General features: G+C 35.1%; 1 protein-coding gene and 1 long non-coding RNA gene across 2 annotated transcripts; both read right to left on the bottom strand.

The window, feature by feature from the left end:
* Nucleotides 1-5537: 5537 nt before the first annotated feature.
* Nucleotides 5538-9156, bottom strand: eIF3b (eukaryotic translation initiation factor 3 subunit b). Its single transcript, XM_073983750.1, has 3 exons — nucleotides 8858-9156; nucleotides 6923-8791; nucleotides 5538-6078 (listed from the first exon to the last, which is right to left on the bottom strand). The coding sequence occupies exons 1-3, from the start codon at nucleotides 8958-8960 to the stop codon at nucleotides 5990-5992; spliced, it is 2061 nt and encodes a 686-aa protein (XP_073839851.1). The 5' UTR covers nucleotides 8961-9156; the 3' UTR covers nucleotides 5538-5989.
* An 8043-nt stretch (nucleotides 9157-17199) lies between these two features.
* On the bottom strand, nucleotides 17200-17965 carry LOC141403478 (uncharacterized). Its single transcript, XR_012412809.1, has 3 exons — nucleotides 17753-17965; nucleotides 17599-17682; nucleotides 17200-17483 (listed from the first exon to the last, which is right to left on the bottom strand). It is a non-coding gene; the product is annotated as an uncharacterized lncRNA (long non-coding RNA).
* Between the last annotated feature and the right edge of the window lie 1882 nt (nucleotides 17966-19847).

Below are 19847 nucleotides of genomic sequence, written 5' to 3'. Positions count from 1 at the left end.
GGGATTCTGTAACTTTGTTTCTACCGACCCGATGTATTAACGAAAATATTCGGTTAAAATACAAAGTTATCGATACAAGAATTTTAGCGACGAATATATGTAGAATGACGGAATGTAAAGGAGATGCACTATATTCAAAGTTTCTTGTTACTTTTTGGAAAAAATGAAAAAATCACTTTAAACGAAATAAATTCGAGTAGCTATGGCATAAAGAAGAAAATATTGGTAGTACCGATGATATTTTTGAAAATTCTATATTAATTCTTACCTATTTTATAATATGTTGATAATATACATATGAGTAGTTATGATGTAAAGGAGGCAAATTATAATCAATGCAATCATTTTTTTTTAATTTTTATGTATAGTTTGTAAGAAAAATAATGTTTAATATTTTATTTATAGAGTAGCTATGAAGTAAGGTGGAATCTTTGTAATTATATCTGAATTGGCCATTGAATTATCCATATGGCTTCGATTGCAAAGTAATGAAATAAATAAATAAATAAAATAAAAATAAAACGCATTGCAAGTTAACATAATTCAAATTTCTAATGAAATTATTTAAATTACTATTGGATATAAAATTATTTGCTCTGTTCCAGAACTGCAAGAATCTACTATTTCTTCGATATCATAAATAAAAAATTTTTATCGTAGTAAAAATTTGTAGTTTCTTGCAGGTTCTGGAACAGACATATTCAGCCCTATTCTGAACATTCCCATGGGAGCAAAATTTCCCATTCCCACGCTTTCCAGATTCTCAACGACGTGGGAACAGCAAGAAACGGGAGAAATTTCGAAATTAGTTACACCAAATTATTATAGCATACTTTTGGGGGCTGAAATTTTGTTTTATAATACAAAATGCATATTTGCATTGAATTCACAGCTTTTGAATTAGGTTAGTAAACGCACAACTCTCCTAATTCAACAACAGTGCATTAGTTTATGGATTTTTTAAGTGAATGGAGTCAAACGTTGTGTTGTTTTGTTCTAATAAGTACATTTTCTTCAAAATAAGATTTTTTAATTATTAGCCAAACATACTTTTTGTGTATAAAATAATAGGAACTTTTTAGGTTTGTAACGAATTTAAAAATTGTATGTTGATATCCATTCGGAATAATTTGAGTTAGGGGTTTAACGAGTATATCGCTAGTTTTACTTATTCCTAATGATCGCTATTGTATTTTTGCATATTTAAAAAAAAAAAAACTAAAAGATAATTTCGGATATTTTTCTCGATTTTTCCATATTTTTGGGTATTATTACATATTCACATTTATTATATTGACATATTTTTTACGCCTAATCGGTATTATGAAAAACACAAACCTGGGACCGCAACAACCAAGTGACACGGTTGCAGGCGTCTTAGCGTTCTAAGCCATCAACTTGTCAAAGATCCCGATGACAAATATTGATGATCAAAATCTTCTGATACAGAAGAACAAATAAAATAAAGGTGGAAAAAAGCTGCCTTAGTATTTGTAATAAAGCATTGAAAAATAGGGTTACCAGCCAAGTCGGACTATAGGAAAGGTTTGGAATTAAATGACTAACATTAAAATAAATAAATAATTCGAATATACAAATTTCGAATGATTTGTGATATAAATGCTAGTCTCCAAGCTTAGCCTTCGTCCACCCACTAAAAAAAAAAAACACCATTCAATATGCCTGATGATCGGTCTAACCACCCGTGAAACGTAGCATAGTGGTTGAATGTGTGGGACTTCGGTGGATTCCTAATTTTTCAATGTACCTATTAGGTCTAAATAGCTCAACTCGAAAGAGAATTAATTCAAATATCACTCTAAAAATGACCTTCGCCTTAATAAGGCAAAACAAAAAAAAAACATTAGTTTTTAAAAATTATTTTGGCAACAAAAATTAATAGAATTGTTAAGAGATCATTTGTATACCTTTAAATCAATGGTCTGTTCCAGAAACTGCAAAAATCTATTAAATTTTACTATTTGTTCCGATAACATAAATGAAAAATTGTTATCGTAGTAAAAAATTTTAGGTAGAAACTTGCAGGTTCTGGAACAGAGCAATACCTTAATATGGATAGCAGCTGTTACGAAATTTATCCTTAAAAATGTTTTGTTCATACTGAAAATAGTTACTATTTTATCAGGAATTTTTCCCGCAATTCTGGAGGTTTCCAAAGGACCCCCGATTTCATCCATTATTTCATAAAATGTTTCAATCTCAAATTTGTAAAGTATCATAAGCTTCCAATAACTTAGATCGAAAGGATCCTCCATATTTCGTAGAATTTTCTTTTTTTTGTGTGCCGAAATATATCTCTGCTTACCTTTTTATTTGAAGTTAAATATATTCTAACGCCATTTCTTAAAAATGTGATTTTCATTCATTTTTTTGTTTAAAATATGAAAATTCTTTATGTCGGTAGAATTAACGACTCCTTTTCTTCGTCGGTAACTGACCAATGATTTTCGACAATTACCGACAAATATCGGCAAAATTTAGGGTCGATTTTACTTATTTTAATTGTATGATTTTCTGATTTTCTCTTCAGGCAACGCAACTACAGTTGAGTTGCCATCCATAATCGACCCCATATATATGGAATAGCACTTACCGACAAATATAGCCAACATTTGTCGTTAATTTCATCGGTAGAGAGTTACATAATAGCACTGTTGATCCCCAATTTCTAAAGTAAATAGCTTTTTCGTAGGTGACAAAAGAAATATTTGAAAGTTTTCCAGCGTAAATTTTTAGGCATTAGATAGTTGGGTGGAGTTGGTTTAATTATTCTACTGACTGACCAATCGTCACAGTCTATATAACATAAAATTGTCCGAGAAGTGTCCTTAAACTGGAACTTTGTTCGTCATCTATGACATCTGTATCAATGCTATCCAAACCTGCTTGATAGGCTTGTTGATCGAGAGCGTGCTATTGTGTTGCTAAACTGGAAGAATCCTTGTCTGCTCATGTAGGTGGTACACTGAAGTCGTGAGGAATGACCCTGTTGCAGGCAGTTCTCAAGGCGGAGTTCCTACAGGAATATTTACGCGGACCACACTGTCGACGCATAGCATACCGCAGATCGACCTATCGCGTTATATGTGGTCAACTAGTGCTACCGATTGGGGGGACTTGAGAACCCTGTGCCTACATCTCAGCTTATCTAGGTGGTTGTGTCATGTACGGGCGACGTAAGCATACAGGTATGTGATGAAAATCGATTTCGAGCTCAAAACGAGTCAAAAACGACATCGAACTGTTTTCGATATCGGTTTCATATTCCATTTTGTTCTATGGGAAAATTGACATGTGAATTTTTCTCGTATTGAAAACGGTCATATTTTTGTGGTCGATTGAAAAACAATGTAATAAATATGGATAGATTTTTTATGAGAAAATGTTTGAAATGTATGAACGGGAATAAAAGATAAGGCTTAACTCTAGTTTAGTCAAAACTCTCCGATTTTCTTGACATTTTTTGCAGTGGTAGATATCGTTGCGCTGATCAAGGGAATATAAAATTTTCTTGGGGGGCGGACCCGGTTATTTGACCCGAAAATCGTTGGAAAGCTTATGAAAATACCTATCTAACAAGTGGTGACATGACTGCGTTATTTTTATAGCAAGTTCAGAAGTTATAGCAAAAATATCGATTTTTGGACCCGGGTGTTTCCATAAACCCTCAAAAAGTCGAAAAGAGGCCCATTATGGGTGCTCAACTACTTCATACCATGTTGTAGCTCATACTTTAACCTTTCCAAAATTGTGCTATTTGTTGTTATATCTTCTTCGGATCCAGAGATAATGACCTTATAATCTTCACATCCCGGTTCTAATGGGTTCATTTCTTTAGAAAATGCTCAAGTTTTGAAATGAATTTTATAAAAACGTTACTTTGATACTTAGAAAAGGTGTCGAATTTAGAAAAACTTTGGATCGCGTAGCCGGTGTTGGACATACCCCAGAGGAGAAAATCTCAAGCCTTGGGCGAAGGCCGGCTACTTAGGAAAAGTGTCAAATTTAGAAAAACTTTGGATCGCGTAGCCGGTCTTGGACATACCCCACAGGAGAAAATCTCAAGCCCCGGCCGAAGGCCGCCTACATAGAAAAAGTGTCGAATTTAGAAAAACTTTGGATCGCGTAGCCGGTGTTGGACATACCACAGAGGAGAAAATCTTAAGGCAGAAGAGTTTTATCACTAGTTGCAATGGTTCTAAGGTCAATATCTCTGCTATGACATTTTGTAAAAATCGGTTCGGTAGAACCGGGTCCAGGCGGTACCGGGTACGCGGACTTTCGGGTCAAATAACCGGCTAACCGGGTCCGTCCCCCAAGAAAATTTTATGTTCCCGTAATCATCGCAAAAATACCTACCTCTGGAAAAAATTTAAAAAAATCGGAGAGTTTTTACTAAACTAGAGTTGTTCCAAAGATAAATTTACATTTATTATCCTTATTTTTCAAATATTTTCTTAATAAAATATTTGATATTTTGATAAAAAAAAGCACGGAACAAAAAATCTACTTTTAACGTCTGTGTTTTCTCCAAATTGGTGAAGACACCCGCTTAATATGTTGTTATGCGCTGTTTGTAGTTCCCATCATTAAATAGCACAAGAAATAAGAACACACATTTATTGAGCAGACTACACTCCGACCAAGTTCGAAACGTTGGATGAACTTGTCAGGAGTGTACGATAGTCTGCTCAGTATCAAAGACTTTTTATAAGACGAATGCACTGTCCTATCGCACGGTTTGTTCTGGTTGAGACTTCGGCTAATATGTGTATAGATGGCGGTCAGCGCCGTTGGCTGCTTACGAAACCCATGCATGATGAATATCTACATCTGACGCTGGGAGGATTAAAGCCCCAAAAGTTTTTGCAACGGGCAAAAGCGCAAAATCGGCCTGTACGACACACCTTTGCTGTCGCACTGCCCATGTTCCAGCCCTTGGGCACAATATGAGTGGCTATCAACAAGTTGAGAACTTTGGTGAGAAACTCAAATCCCGGCTCATCCAGCTGTGTCAGTATTTCCATGGAAATTCTGTCACATCCTAACTCTTTGGATGATTTAGCGTTCCTAATGGCATTTGCAACATCATCCACTGTAAATTATGGTGATTCCTCCTCGGTAGGAAGAGATCTAATTCTTCGCCCTGTCACTTCTAGGGCGCTCGACAAATAATTTGCGCATCTTTTCGTTTCAGCGTAACGTCGCCAAACGTGACTGAGGTCCTTTCTTCCTTCTTCCTAGGGTTCGAGTTTGACTCAACAGTTCCCCAGAATAAACAATAAACGTCTTCCGGCTACAACGTTGCAATTCTGCAAATTATTTAGCCACTTGGTTTGCTTGTGCCCACCGTCTATCCCATTAACTTCCAGTGTATAGTCCCTAACTCTGGGGTATATAGGATTGGCACGACGAAGCTCATCACGCTCATTTGCTGGGACCGCCGCCTCTGCTGGAAAATTGGTCTTACTTCGGATATTCGTTTATTAATTTGTCATCTATAAGAATCAAAAAACTTTATTTGTTTTCCCAGTGTATTTTTGTTTATTTTAGTTGTTTTTTGTAAGGACATAAATTAGAATGTATTAATATATTTTAATTGTAGTTAATAATAGTTTTTTACCTTTATGGTTTGTAATATTATCCTGGGTGAGGAGTTTCTTTTCATATACACAATAGTTCTAAATATATTTTAAGAAATAAAAATACACTGTTTTGTTTAGGGTTTGGACAGGAGTTTTGTGATGTTGTTTCCTCCTGCCCTTGAGCGATTCTTGCTTTTTATGTTGGATACAAGTGTTGATTACCTTTCAACACGCAGATATAGTATTTTATATTTATAATTACCACCGGCAAGCAAGAATGTCTCCTTTATTTGTTATCAACTGAATGATTGTAGATATTTGTATGTGAGGGGGATTTATAAAAAAGTTGAATAAAAATTATATACTTATAATTATTATACGAACTACTCGAGTACAGTGACTTCTTCTTTGACCAAAAATTCAATAATTTCTTCATCAACTTCTTCAGTATCCAAACTGTCTGTATCGTAATCTGAAATTGAAAAAAGAAAAAATATAATTATTATAAAAAGAAAAGAAACAACGACAATATTGTGAATTAAAAATCCATCCCCTATTATGATGAAACTTTTTCACGGACGTAAAAAAAATTCAGAAAGTTGCAAAAAATACACCCAATTATTTTTGGCTTTGAATTAGCTTTCAAATTTGAATGCTACAGCCTTTATGTCATCTTGCTTCAATACTTAGAAGCTTAAAATATCAATTCACCGTGAGTTTTCTCACTTTTTCCTTTAAGTTGAAACGGCATATTCGAATCTGATCTATGTATATATTGAAAAAATATTATGAGTAAAATTCGGGACACTTATATACCGCCTGAAATATAAACCGGAATGTACAATTCTAAAACCAGAAATTTTTTTACAAAATCTGGGCCAAGGGAAAATATACCAAGACTACCTACCAATCCCACGGCAGCGGGTTCTCTGTACCGGCCAGCGACTGCCAACCCAGCATCAAACATATGTTTCTACGTAGATTTTTATGCTGCTACAACAACAACAAGACTACCAAAAGTTTCTTGGAAAAATAATGGGGGTTATTCTGAACGTATATTCCCGTGAGTTTTCTCACTTTCTCCTTTATGTTGAAACGGTGGAAAGACAAAGCTCACGGTGAATTTTCGTTCAGAATAACCCCTAATTAAATTTTTCTAAACACTCCAAATTGGTTATGACACCTTTATATAGGGACTATATAAATATTTGAAGCTATGTTGGCAATCTATGGCAACTGTATATCATATTACTATAATTTCTAATTCTGATTCTCTCTTACAATTTACATAAATTCAATAAAAAAAAAATACTTACGATTTCTGAGCTGCAAACGTCTTGGCTTCTGCTCCTTCCATTCGGCAATACGTTTGTTGCGATATTCCGTAAATTGTTCGCACAATTGAGCACGTTTCTCCAACAATTCCTTGGAAGCACGTGTCATACGCATACGATCCTTTTGTTCGAATATGTAATAGTACTTCTTCAAGTTCTTGCGAATATCCTTGATTTCTTCTTCGCTCAATAGTGTTGCAGGACGTGGACGCCATAAGAATTGAACAAAGTTCTTGAGAAGACTACGACGAATAATACGACCTTGGAAGGTGTACATATTGTAGCCAGTATCTTCTTTAACCTTCCATGAGGAAACACCTGTGACCACATAACGACCAGTTGGATCCCACTCAACTTCTGAGGCGCGGAAATGATCAGGCGATGCAGTAATAACGAAATTATTATTGGTGTCCACAAATTCAAAAGTTCCCACTGTCAAATTGGCCATAACAATAAATTGACCACGTGGAGACCAGAAGAGATGGGTACATGTTTTCTTTTCAAGTTTCTTCACCAATGTGGGTTTGACACCATTATTAACCTCGTAGAAGCTTACATTGGAATTACTGGTTTCACCATGGATAATGGCGAACTTATTGCCAACAGGTTCCCAGGCGAAGGCCATAATAAGTTCACGAATTTCCACAGAATCAACGGGAACTTCCTTTTCGCGCATGTGGAATATTTCAAAGTTGTAGAACATACCCAAGAATTTAACATCGGAATCTTTCTTGTCCTTCTTCAATTTAGAATAACGGTCGACCTTAACACACAAATAATCACCAGATTTTTGCCAGTGCAATTTACAATCGGCTACATGGAAAAGATTCTTATTACGAATTTCACGTTTCTTGGGGATTTCCAAAAGGGTGACACGGGCAGGAATTTGATTTTGTTCTTCCACCCAGTAGGCGATAATGTTATCTGTGGGTGACCATGAGAAACCACGAATGCCGGCAACTTTAATGGATTTCTTGTCAAGCAGGTAGAAGGAAGGAGTTTCGTAGATATGAATAGAGCTTTCGCCCAAACGTGCTACATACTTATCATCATGTGACCAACGGAACATGGAGAACATTGACACATCTTCAGCAATGAATGAACGTTTCTCGGCACCGGAACGAATGTCCCAGATAACAACCTTTTGTCCGGTTGGTGTTGGACCATAGGTCACCAAATAGTTTTCGCAGGGAGAGAATTCAACGAACTGAGTACCAGGGTGGGGGAAACGTTGGATACGCTGGAATTTACTACCACCCCAGATGGCAACACCGGGCTTGTGGAATGTCACACAATACGTACCCAATGGCGACCATTTAACAAAGGTGTCAGTAAAGCTTTCGCGGGTTTCCAAATCAGTAGGTTCAGGTAGGGTATTTTGCCAGAAGCCAACCTGCACACTGTTCGGCGATGTTTCAGCAGCAACACAATATTGATCGTATGCATCCGGATCCAGCAAGAAACTATACAAATCATTTTGCATTTTAAAGGGTTGTGGGGTTGGGGGTTCCCACTTCTCGGGGATGTTGTCATACTTCTGGAAGTCGGTGAAAAGATTAACAATGAACGTATGCACCTTATCGAGACGATAATTGTTCAAGTTTCTAACAGCATCTTCAGCTTGTTGTTGATTTCTGAATTCCATAAAGGCATAGCCCTTCGTATTGCCATTCTCATCAACGGGGTATACAGAATTTACAATCTCACCATAATTAGAAAAAGTCTTGTTTATGATGTTTTGCAACTTTTCCAATTTCTTGGGTTCTACTTTGGGAATATTATCGACAACAACAACATTTTCAACGCCATCAGCTTCCGAGGGACGTTGAGCCAATTTGTCGGCCAACAATTCTGCAAAAAATTGTGAAAAAATTGTTCGTCAACACAAAGTTGTAGGTTATGTTTGAGCCTCCATACCTTCATCACTAATATCATCTACGAAACCCTCTGGATCTTCAAAATTTGGCTCCTCCTCATAATCCTGGTCATTTGTGGTATCTTCGCTCTTCTTTTTTGCCATTATTGCTCTATAGTTTTCACTAAATTTATATTAAAATGTAAAAAATTGGCAAAGAAAGAGAAAAACGAGCCACGCCAAATTGTCACGTCAAATGTAAAGGACTGTCAAACTGTATTACTGGTGAAAATGTCAAAATACTGGAACTAGTTTGAAAGTCAATGCAGGCCAGATGGATCTATAGATCGAAAAATAACAGACAGATGGGATCTACAAATCGACATGAGTAATCGTTTAAACCATTTTTGAATTGCAACCCAGTTCGAAATTTGCTCGGCCTCCTTTAGTCCCAATTTACATTGGGCGAGTTTACTTGCGGCAATTGTCATTTTGTAGGAGAGAGAGGTGAGGCATATGGTAACCCTTTGCCTCTCAGCACCCTCTCTCACCTACAAACTGACAATTGCCGCAAGTAAACTCGCCCAATGTAAATTGGGACTTATTCTTTTATTTTTATTATGTCAAAAATGAAGCAGGGAAGCAAGGCAACCAGGCAAAGCAGCTTATGTACCCAGGCCTTAAAAGTATTTTCACTGCAATTTTGAAACGAAAGTAAAAGAAAATGCAAATAAAACGATCTGATTGTTTTATAAGAATATTGCAACAAAGCAAAATTGCAGAATACATGAAAGCGTATACCCTAGTTTCTTGAAATTATGTGTTTTTCCCAAAAAATGTAAAATTTCATGCCAAAATTTCATTAAAATTACTCTAGTGTGGACCGATACTAAGAATACAAATTTATTGATAAAGGGCTGTTTACACCATCTATCAATGTCATATGAGCTGCCATTTCTTTCACCCATTCGACATTCTCTATGTTTGTCAAAATTGACGTCATCCATACAATTTTCAATTTGTGCGTTCATACCTGCAAGTGTTATTTTCGTATGACATAACCTAAAAATAAAAAAACAGCTGTTTTTGTCATTATTTACATTTATTGTTGAGTTGCAATTTTGCGCAAATTTTAATTTTGGTTGAAGGAAACTGAATTGGTGTTTGGAGTTATAGAGGCATTCATGTTTTTGCCACCAAACAATCATTTCAAAGACTGCTTCTTTCGACCAATCGATCTGAAAATAACATTATAAACGCCATTTATTTACTTTACTGAATATTTAAATATACATACCTTTCCATTTTCTTTTTTAAAAGATTTTGTTTTTCATTTTTTGTTTGAGAATGTCAGAAAACAGCTGATAAATTTATGTTTACATACGAGAATGCCGTATCAAATAGAGCGCTCCCTAAATGAAAAAATTACATATGAGTTGCCAAATCATTTTGATAGATGAAAATTTTCATAGTGGTTACACTATGTGTACAACATTCGCAGGTAGAAAATTTGGCATCTCATACGACATTGATAGATGGTGTAAACAACCCTTTAGAAAATGATTTAAATGTAGAAACACAATGAAATACGCCGCTGGGTTTAATAGATCCAGTGGGTTAATCTTTGCTGGTTACACTTAGCTTTTCGAGGATATAAACTGTCAGCTGATGTTTGTTTACGTATACATACAAAATAACTAATAAAGTCGTGTGTTACACTTTTACAATTTCTCGTATGAGATATCGTCCCCTCTTTGCTCATATTGGTATATTTTACACACAGGGATACATTTTTGTATCATGGTATCAAGCGTACTTTTTGTTAAAAAAGTGTCTAATAAAAAAATAAATAATTTTATGATTTTCAAATAACTTTAGATTTATTAACTCCATAAAATCTCATGCGACCAATCGTAAACGTGTAAAACACGACAAACTCTGTTGCAAAAACAGTTGCAACTTTTGGTACTTTTTGAGTAGAGTTGGATTTTTTTGCACAAATACCGAATACAACACTGTATTGCTGGTGGATTTGTGCCGGATTTAAAATAAACCCAGCCGTGAGAGGATTTAATTTTTGTATGGCAAATCTGGTCAGATTTGACCAGATTAAGCAATAAATCCTAATGAAGTGGGTTAACCCGGCAAAAAGCTGTAGTGTAACCGTGCTATTACGCTCAGTTTCTTGTAAAACAGTAAAGGCCAAGTACTACCTTATTCAAATGAATTAAGTAGCATTTGAATTAAGGTCTGCGTACATAAGCTGCTCTGCCTGATTGCCTTGCTTTCCTGCTTCATTTTTGACATAATAAAAATAAAAGAATAAAGAAGGCCGAGGAAATTTCGAACTGGGTTGCCCTTTTCCTTTTTATTCTTTTATCAGAAGTAAGCAAGGTAAGCAGGCAAGGCAGCTTATGTACGCAGGCCTTTAGGTAGTACTTGGCCTTTAATCTTTTACAAGAAACTGAGCGTGAAAAAAGCGGCGTATTTCATTGAGTTTCTACCTTAAGGCCTGGGTACATAAGCTGCCTCGCCTGGTTGCCTTGCTTTCCTGCTTCATTTCTGTCATAACAAAAATAAAAGAATAAAGAACGCAGAGCAATTTTCGAACTGGGTTGCCCTTTTCTTTTTTGTTATTTTATCAGAGTTAAAGGCCTGGGTACATAAGCTGCCTCGCCTGCTTACCTTGCTTGCTTCCGATAAAAGAATAAAAAAAGGAAAGGTCAACCCAGTTCGAAATTTGCTCGGCCTTCTTTATTCTTTTATTATGTCAGAATTGAAGCAGGAAAGCAAGGCAACCGGGCAGCTTAAGTACCCAGGCCTTAAGCAAGGTAAGCAGGCAAGGCAGCTTCTCAGCCCTTTTTTGGGCCAAACCTATAGCTCTGCGTTTTCCGTGTGCGTTCAAAAATACAAAAAAAAACATGTATTTCAATTTGAATAACATCTTCTGAGTAGATAAATTTTTGAAAAGTTTATACAGCGAGGCACGCCTCTGACGCTGGTTCCGTAGTATCCTCAATGTCTTCGTCAGGATTGCCTTCATCTAAAGCTTCCAATATTACGTCGCCGTCATTATACATAGCAGATGTAAAAAAAAATTCATCGATGACAACAAATTCATCAGTATCTTATATGTGTTGGGGAAATGATAATGAAGATAAGAACTGTTTTTAATTTTACCCTGACAGACGACAGTTTCTGCATTTACGAAACAGTTGGTTACTGTTTTGTTGTTGTTTGAACTGTAATTTTTTGTTTTCCTTGTGTCTCAGAGCCCTCTCCCTCATATGACCTCTCCCTCATATGAATATACTATGCTCTCTCTTTTACGGTATTGCTATATTGAAATACCTAAATCCACTTTAAATTCAGTTTTACTTTGTGCATAAGAATGTGGATAATGCACGAATTAATTTGAATTAAGGCAGTTAATGGAAATTAACGCTGCCGTCTGTCTAGGGTATAACAACAAAACGGCATCCAACATATTTAATTTCGTACTTTTATACTTTTCTCTTCTCGCCAGGATAGTGGATATTTGCCGATTGCGGTTTTAATGATATTTTTACACCTTGGTATCCATGGGTTGTAACACAGTTCTGACATTGGGGTAGCAAAATTCAAGCTTAATTGACACGAGACCGCCTACGTGTGAGTCGGAATTCAGTTGTTCAACCCCATCTTCGAACATGTTGTGCATATGTTTGGTATTTTGTTTTTGTATGAAAAAACACACATACGACAAAAAATATTGAGATTTTACTTTTTCGTATGGTTCGACGTTATAACTGATAGTAAAATTTAAATATTTCACAAAAACCGACGTTATAGTACGTTTATATATAACCGGATTTAACAAACCCACTGGGTTCCAAATGTCAATTCCATTGCTTATATTTCAAATAAATCCTCATAAAGAAGGTTAACCCTGCAAAAGACTATAATATAAACATGGCCTTATATTCGTTATTAGCGATGACGTCATAAGCGATATTTATTTGTGTGGAATATAAAGGGCAGAAATTCGGCACTTTTGTATTTCGTCGTTATTAGATATATGACGTTATAAACGACGACGTTCTAAGCGATTTCGACTGTACTTATTTGTTAAAAAATGTTTTTTTTTTTTTTTTTGGGGAAATTCAGTCTGGGGAATTTTGGGGAAAAATTTTGGAGAAGTTGGGGAAAAGAGGCTGAAAAATATTGGCAACGCTGATTACGGCTAGTGTGAACACCCCTTAATCTATAGATTGATGGGCGAATCCCGCAAAAACTCTAGTGTAACCGTACTATAAGCCCCTAGTAAATTATAGCTATATTAATTACATAAGTCCCAATTTACATTAGGCGTTGCGGCAATTGTCAGTTTGATGGAGAGAGAGGTGAGGTATATGGTAACCCTTTGCCTCTCAACACCCTCTCTCACCCACAAACTGACAATTGCCGCAAGTAAAATGGCCTAATGTAAATTGGGACTTACGTGTATTTCATGTGTATGTTGTCTCGGGCCACACTACAGTAATTTCACTGAAATTTTGATATGAAATTATGCGTCTCTAGATCGACTTCCATAGTAGAATAAAATCATAAAATTGCTGTAGTGGGGAGTTCGATTCAAAAACACCTAATTTCATGAAATTTTTTAAAGAAATTCACGCTAGTTTGGACCGGGACTTTTGGTAACCCTTTGCCTCTCAACACCCTCTCTCACCCACAAACTGACAATTGCCGCAAGTAAAATGGCCTAATGTAAATTGGGACTTACGTGTATTTCATGTGTATGTTTGTCCCGGGCCACACTACAGTAATTTCACTGAAATTTTGATATGAAATTATGCGTCTCTAGATCGACTTCCATAGTAGAATAACATCATAAAATTGCTGTAGTGGGGAGTTCGATTTAAAAACGCCTAATTTCATGAAATTTTTTAATGAAATTCACGCTAGTGTGGACCGGGACTTTTGAATTTTTTTGTCCTCGTGTAATTCATTGTGCGTGCGAAAAAGGACATTTTACATACATATGATTTATAATCTTTGCTATTACACCAGTATATGTTTTTTTTTTTTTTTTTTTTTTTTGTGACATAACCTATAAATGTAAACAAATCCTTTATCAAATCGATTTATTTAAGTTTCTTTAAGAAATTTCAGCAAATTTTGCAAATTTCTGCTTTCATCAAAACAAACAAATCAGCTGTTTTCTATTTATTGTACATACAAAAATAGAAAGGGCTCTAAAACGAAAAAGTTACACATGGGTCCACACATCATTTTGATAGATGAAATTTTTTATATGGATCACACTATGTGTACAACATGTAGATGTAAAAAAATGCAAGACATACACATGAAATACACGTAATGTAATATAGCTATTAGTTGTAACTCGTTGAGTTTAATATTGTGTTTACACCCAGCAAAAAGTTTGCATCCACGGAAGCAGTTAAATCACTGGTGCAAGTGTCACGAAGTGCTTCTTTTTCTATGAATTCCTCAGTGAATTTTACAAGGGAGCGCGCAGAAAGGAAGCACTCCATTTTGCTTCCGCGGCACGCAGTTAGGAAGCACTCCATTTTGCTTCCGCAGCACGCAGCTAGGAAGCACTCCATTTTTACAATTTTTACCACTTTTACGAGTTTTGCGTTCCCGTACACAAAATTTGTATGAAAATCGTTTACGACTTTTACCACTTTGTAAAGTACGGGAACAGGCCATTAATAAGACATTTTAATTTTATTCTTATAGGCCGTTTATATATATCAAGGTTAACCCAGTGGGTCTGGGTTTCAAATGTCATTTCCATTGTATATACTTCAAACAAATCCTCATAAAGAAGGTTAACCCTGCAAAAAACTATAATATAAACGCCGTATTACTTTAATTTCATTTGTTGAATGAAAACTGAATTTTTTATCGTTTATACATAAAAGTGCTTGTTGGATGTAATCCAAATGTGAGGAAAAGGATTGCCTTTTTCATTAGTCCACTGGAAGCGCATCCATGCATGTAATGAAATCCTCACTCCAACTTGCACCACTTCCATTTTTTTTTGCTGGGCATTTACGAAATCCACCTGATTTCAACTGTCAATTCCTTTGCGTATACGTCACATGAAAACTCATCTAAAATCGATTGGATTCCATTTGACGTTTGAGCAATGGAATTGACAGTTGAAATCGAGTGGATTTCGTAAATGTAAACAAGGTTTAAGATATATCAACATGAAAAGTTGACACAAGGCGAAGTAGAGGTCTCAAAAAACGCATTTTAGATTTATGCAACTCTTTGAGTAAATGAGCGATGTGTTTAAAGCATGTTGAACAAAATTTAAACATATCCCGAGAAGTATTGGCGTGCCGTAGGAAAAAGTACAGTTAGTCAACTATATTATTGCAAACGATGAATTGTTAAACATTTAGATTTTTAATTAGGAATTACTACAAGATATTCTTTCAATAATGTTGGGTTTTTTGTACATATCTGTTGATTTACCTGTTAATGACAACATCCAGCCAAAAAATGCAGAAATCGGTCGTAAATTACAAAAACAACGGGCAAAAGGTATAGGTACCTGGTTTTTGTGGTGTCAACTAAATAATTGCAAAATGAATGAATGTGCAATAAAATCATGGGATTTTCCCAGCGATTTTTTTCAATTAAGGATTTTTATGATTTTATGGTATGTGGACATGTAAACCCATAATTTTTGATCATAAATTATTTGTTCTGTGTGTAACATAGGCGGTATATTCAGAAAAAGAGAAACTCTGGTAAACGGATTTCGGAAAATATGCTACATTTGGTCTATTCCAATTATAATAATGGTAAATCCGCCAGGGAAATCGCTAAAATCACCACTCATAAGCTGATAACTATATGCAACATCATATACTGCACCGAGAGAGAAGGTATGTTCAAACTAAAGATGTCACATTATAGGTCAAAAGTAGTAAATCCTCGAATTGGCAGGAGACTTATTAAAGAAATTGACGAAAGACCCCAAAGCAGTACCAGATAATTGCTTCTTCTAATCAAAATAGAATTTCGAGTAAGTGTTTCACAAGGAAAAGTCAGAAAGGTGCTACATAATAACAATCCTTCATCATGAGTCACTAGGTAAAAACTATTGCCCTCCCAGCACAACGTGTAGAAACTATTCAGACTTGTTACAGACAACTTTACGTGCCATCTTAAGTATTGGGACGACGTTATATTTTCTGATAATACTAAAATTATGTTGTACTATCACGATGGGCCTCAAAAAGTACTACGAAACGCCTTTATAGCCATGGAAAACAAGAATTTAATACATACCGCAAAGTTCGGAAAACTGTCAATTATGGTATTGGGTTGTATACCTAGCAGTGACGTTGGTGACATCCAGATTTTGAAGGAAACAATAACAGAGTACGTTTATTAACGTGTTTTAAAAATTATTTAACCAAAAACGTCAAGAAATTTGGACCTGTTGACCCCGAAAATGCAAAAAATTGCAATATGAATACTACCAAGACAACGACCTTACGCATAAATCGTATTTATGTAGGACTTGGTTGTTATACAACTGCACCAAAGTCATTGACACACCAGTTCAAAGCCTAAATATTAACCCAACATCGACAATTCATGGGCACACCTGAAGAAAAAAGTCGGGAATAGGTCGCCCACTAACCTGGGGGACTAAATAAAATGCAATAAAGAAGAATGGCTAAAAATACCATTGGAATATGACATTCCGAAACCTATTTATTAAATTCAGATACGTTTACAAGCTGTTTTTGATACCAAATGTGGACATAGGAACTATTAAAACCAAAAAAAAAACCAAAAAATACCGTGAAAGACTAAAAAGTTGTGAATTTTGCAATTCTTTAGTAGACAGTGCAAATAATGAGTTGTACTCATTTTTGTTAATTTTAAGAAAATGTTTAGTGAAATTTAGCTACTTTTTATTTTATTATATTAATAAACAATTGTAAGAATTGTATTGTTAACAATAATATTAATAATGATATTTATTTATACCAATAACATGATGTTTTATTTAAAGATTTGTAATAATTTTGGTTTTGCAATAATTTAGTTGACTAACTGTATGTAGTCATCACTAGATCTTAAATCATTCGTTCGTTGAGACACATTTCGCGTGAATTCGGGCCCCTGTGTTTAAATGTGTACTTAGAAAACTACCCAAATGCAAACCTGAACTGGTGGCCTATTCTGTAACTTTTTAACAACTTTACTCATTGTTTACTTTACAACAATTTCATTTGTTTGTTTATTTTTGTTACAAAAACAAAAGAAATTTAAAAGATATAGATAGTTGTTAAAAGTTACAGAATATGCCTACAGAACTTATACCAATACCAGTAATTTTAAATACTGATGCATGAATTTGTATTCTAATCTTTATTCAATTCTATTTCTTTTTATTGCATTAGGATGATGCATTTCTTCGCATATTTTCCGCTTCTCATTAAAAATTCCCAGATTTACTATATCCGTATTTACAAATTGTTGCCATAAGTTGTAGAGGATGTCCTTATCTGCAATAATATTTGTTATTTCACATCTAGTAAAACATTTGTCCATTATTTCTTGCACATTCGCTATACTTGGATACTGCTCAGAATAGTACAAGACCAAAATCTTTTTATATAGATTTAATATATCGTGTTTTATTACCTGTAAATGAAAAACTGAATTAAGTTAATAAAGAATTTATTTGTATATATGTATAATTGAAAACAACACATGTATATGAAATCACATGTGTTGTTTTCAATTATCCATTACTTACATAGCCCTTTCCGAAAACTTCCAGAAATGAAAGTCTCAAAAAATCTCACTATATTCGGGCAATTCCGTGGAATCTTAGCTTTGACTGACAAAAATTAATTTGTTAATAACTTGTGTTAATTGCATGTTTAGATTTACAAAGTTTGATGAATTACCTTTTCATGTTTTCGTAAGATTTTATTATTGGATCTATGTCGAACATTTCAATCTGAACAAAAATACTAATTTAAAATTTCCTTGTGATCCTATAATGAAGATACATACATACGTACATAAATACAAAGGACGCATGTACCATGCATGAAACGAAGCGAATATTAACAAAAAAGAAGAAAATTCGCTCCTAAATTGTCGAAATTTGATGTCAAGGCGAAAATGAATTAAGCTGAAAGCACATACAACGTTTGAGTAAAGTTTTGCGTGTCCCGCGTGATTTTCTACAGCTAATGATATTTTTACAATAACATGTAAATACATCCAAATAACATGTAAAATATAAGAAAATTGGAAACCCTTTCCCCCATAAATTAATAAAGAACGCATATTTTATTTATTTATTTCAGCTAAATGTTTTTTAAATAGTGCTTCACTTACCGAATTCAGCAATGCTCCGGGTGCCGTTTGTTGCCAGTTGGGTGGAGGTAAAGGTTTCCCATTGAACACTTGCACCCTTATCTTCCCATTCCTTGAACAATTCATAGTTAGCTTTGAACAAAGAATTGCATGCTAATTTTGTAGCCTTTATTGTGGATACTTTTCTTTGCCCATCTTCTCCCTCAAAAACTTCGTCTCCAACTGCAATTTTGACATGCTTCAACCCATTTCGTGTACTTTCAGTGAATGTAACATCCTTTATTTTTATTTAAGGATTCATTATATTGTAATACTGCGCTATATCTCCTCTTAGAGTACTCCAATCGTCTAAACGTAACATTTCGTGGGAAACGGTCTGTTATCTGATGACCAAAATCCTCGATGGTGAAATGAGTAGAGCATTTAGCCAACCGAATATCTTCATAATGTTCTAACATGTACAGCAATTGTTTGATAGTTGCAATAAAGGTTTCTTTTCCTGGAAAGGCTACGTCTGTCAAAAATGTAAGAAAACTATTTAAAACATATATTTTACTTCCGACGAAATACCTATTTTCGTTGAATATAAGATTCATCAAAGGTATTGATTGTTCAATAACTTCTATTGCAGCATTTATTGATGGACTATTGTTTGCATTAATTGCTCTTAATTTCCGAATAACAGTATCACTCAAAACTTGCTTGAATTTTTGTAGAGAAACTCTTTCGTACCTATAATCGTTATTTAAACATGATACGGATGTAACAGACTTTATTTTCTCTGAATCGGCCATGACAGTGGAATAATATAAGTTTCTACTAAGCAATGCTTTTATGAAGTTGTGAAAATGATGGACTATATCAAATGCGTACCGCATTGGGTAGCCTGGTACCACCTCTACAGGTTCAACACTTGAAATGGTAGGGCGCAATAATTTTAGATGTATGGTTGCGCAATCACATACCGTTAGTACGACTTGTGCATTTAAATTTGTTGCAGCATTATATAATGTGCCCAAAATTTGTGAAAGTTTGACCACACTAAAGATTTCCATAGCATCAATACCAATATAAATTTGCCAATCACTGTTAAGGCCACTTAATAGAAATAAATAAGCTTCTTTATGATTGACACATCGGAAACCATCAAAAGAAAGCATGCATAGCCTTTCGTGTTCGGGTTTTTGTCCTAAAATGTTTCGTATAAGTGCTGTTACTCTTTCGTTGAAAGACAGCAGAACATTTGAGAATAAAATATCAACTCGTGGGAGATGAAATTGCTGAATTCTCTGTCTTTCAATGTATTCTTTTCTTGATTTTAATAGAAGAAGCATCATTGATTTTGTTTCTTCTTCACTGTAAGTGGAAGAAATGTTCGAAGAAATACTATTTGCGCGAATTCTACCACCCCTATGTATTTGTACATCTTGCGCTGATTCTGCAGCCGAGGATGCAGAAGCTGCAACCGAGGATGCAGAAGCTGCAACCACTGCTACATGTACTGCAGCCGAGGATGCAGAAGCTGCAACCACTGCTACATGTACTGCAACCTCGGGTGCTCGCGCATAATTATGTTCACTATAAATAAGGGAAATGTCAACATTACTTGTTTCAGCAGAAACATTATCTTCATAGGACCCCAGAAAGTGTTCTTGAAAAATCGAGTCGTGACTTCTC

Source organism: Musca autumnalis, unplaced genomic scaffold, assembly GCF_047663935.1.
Source record: "Musca autumnalis isolate F117 unplaced genomic scaffold, ASM4766393v1 scaffold_4, whole genome shotgun sequence".
In the NCBI taxonomy this organism is placed as follows: domain Eukaryota; kingdom Metazoa; phylum Arthropoda; class Insecta; order Diptera; family Muscidae; genus Musca; species Musca autumnalis.
The sequence above is the reverse complement of the archived record's forward strand: the minus strand, read 5'-3'. Positions and strand labels throughout refer to the sequence as shown.

Excerpts from the sequence above, each read along its gene's own strand:
- eIF3b (XM_073983750.1), bottom strand. The coding sequence starts at position 8,960 with ATGGCAAAAAAGAAGAGCGAAGATACCACAAATGACCAGGATTATGAG. Across the intron at positions 8,792-8,857 it reads AGATGATATTAGTGATGAAG|AATTGTTGGCCGACAAATTG; the intron begins GTATGGAGGCTC and ends AATTTTTTGCAG. Across the intron at positions 6,079-6,922 it reads ACGTTTGCAGCTCAGAAATC|ATTACGATACAGACAGTTTG; the intron begins GTAAGTATTTTT and ends TTTCAATTTCAG.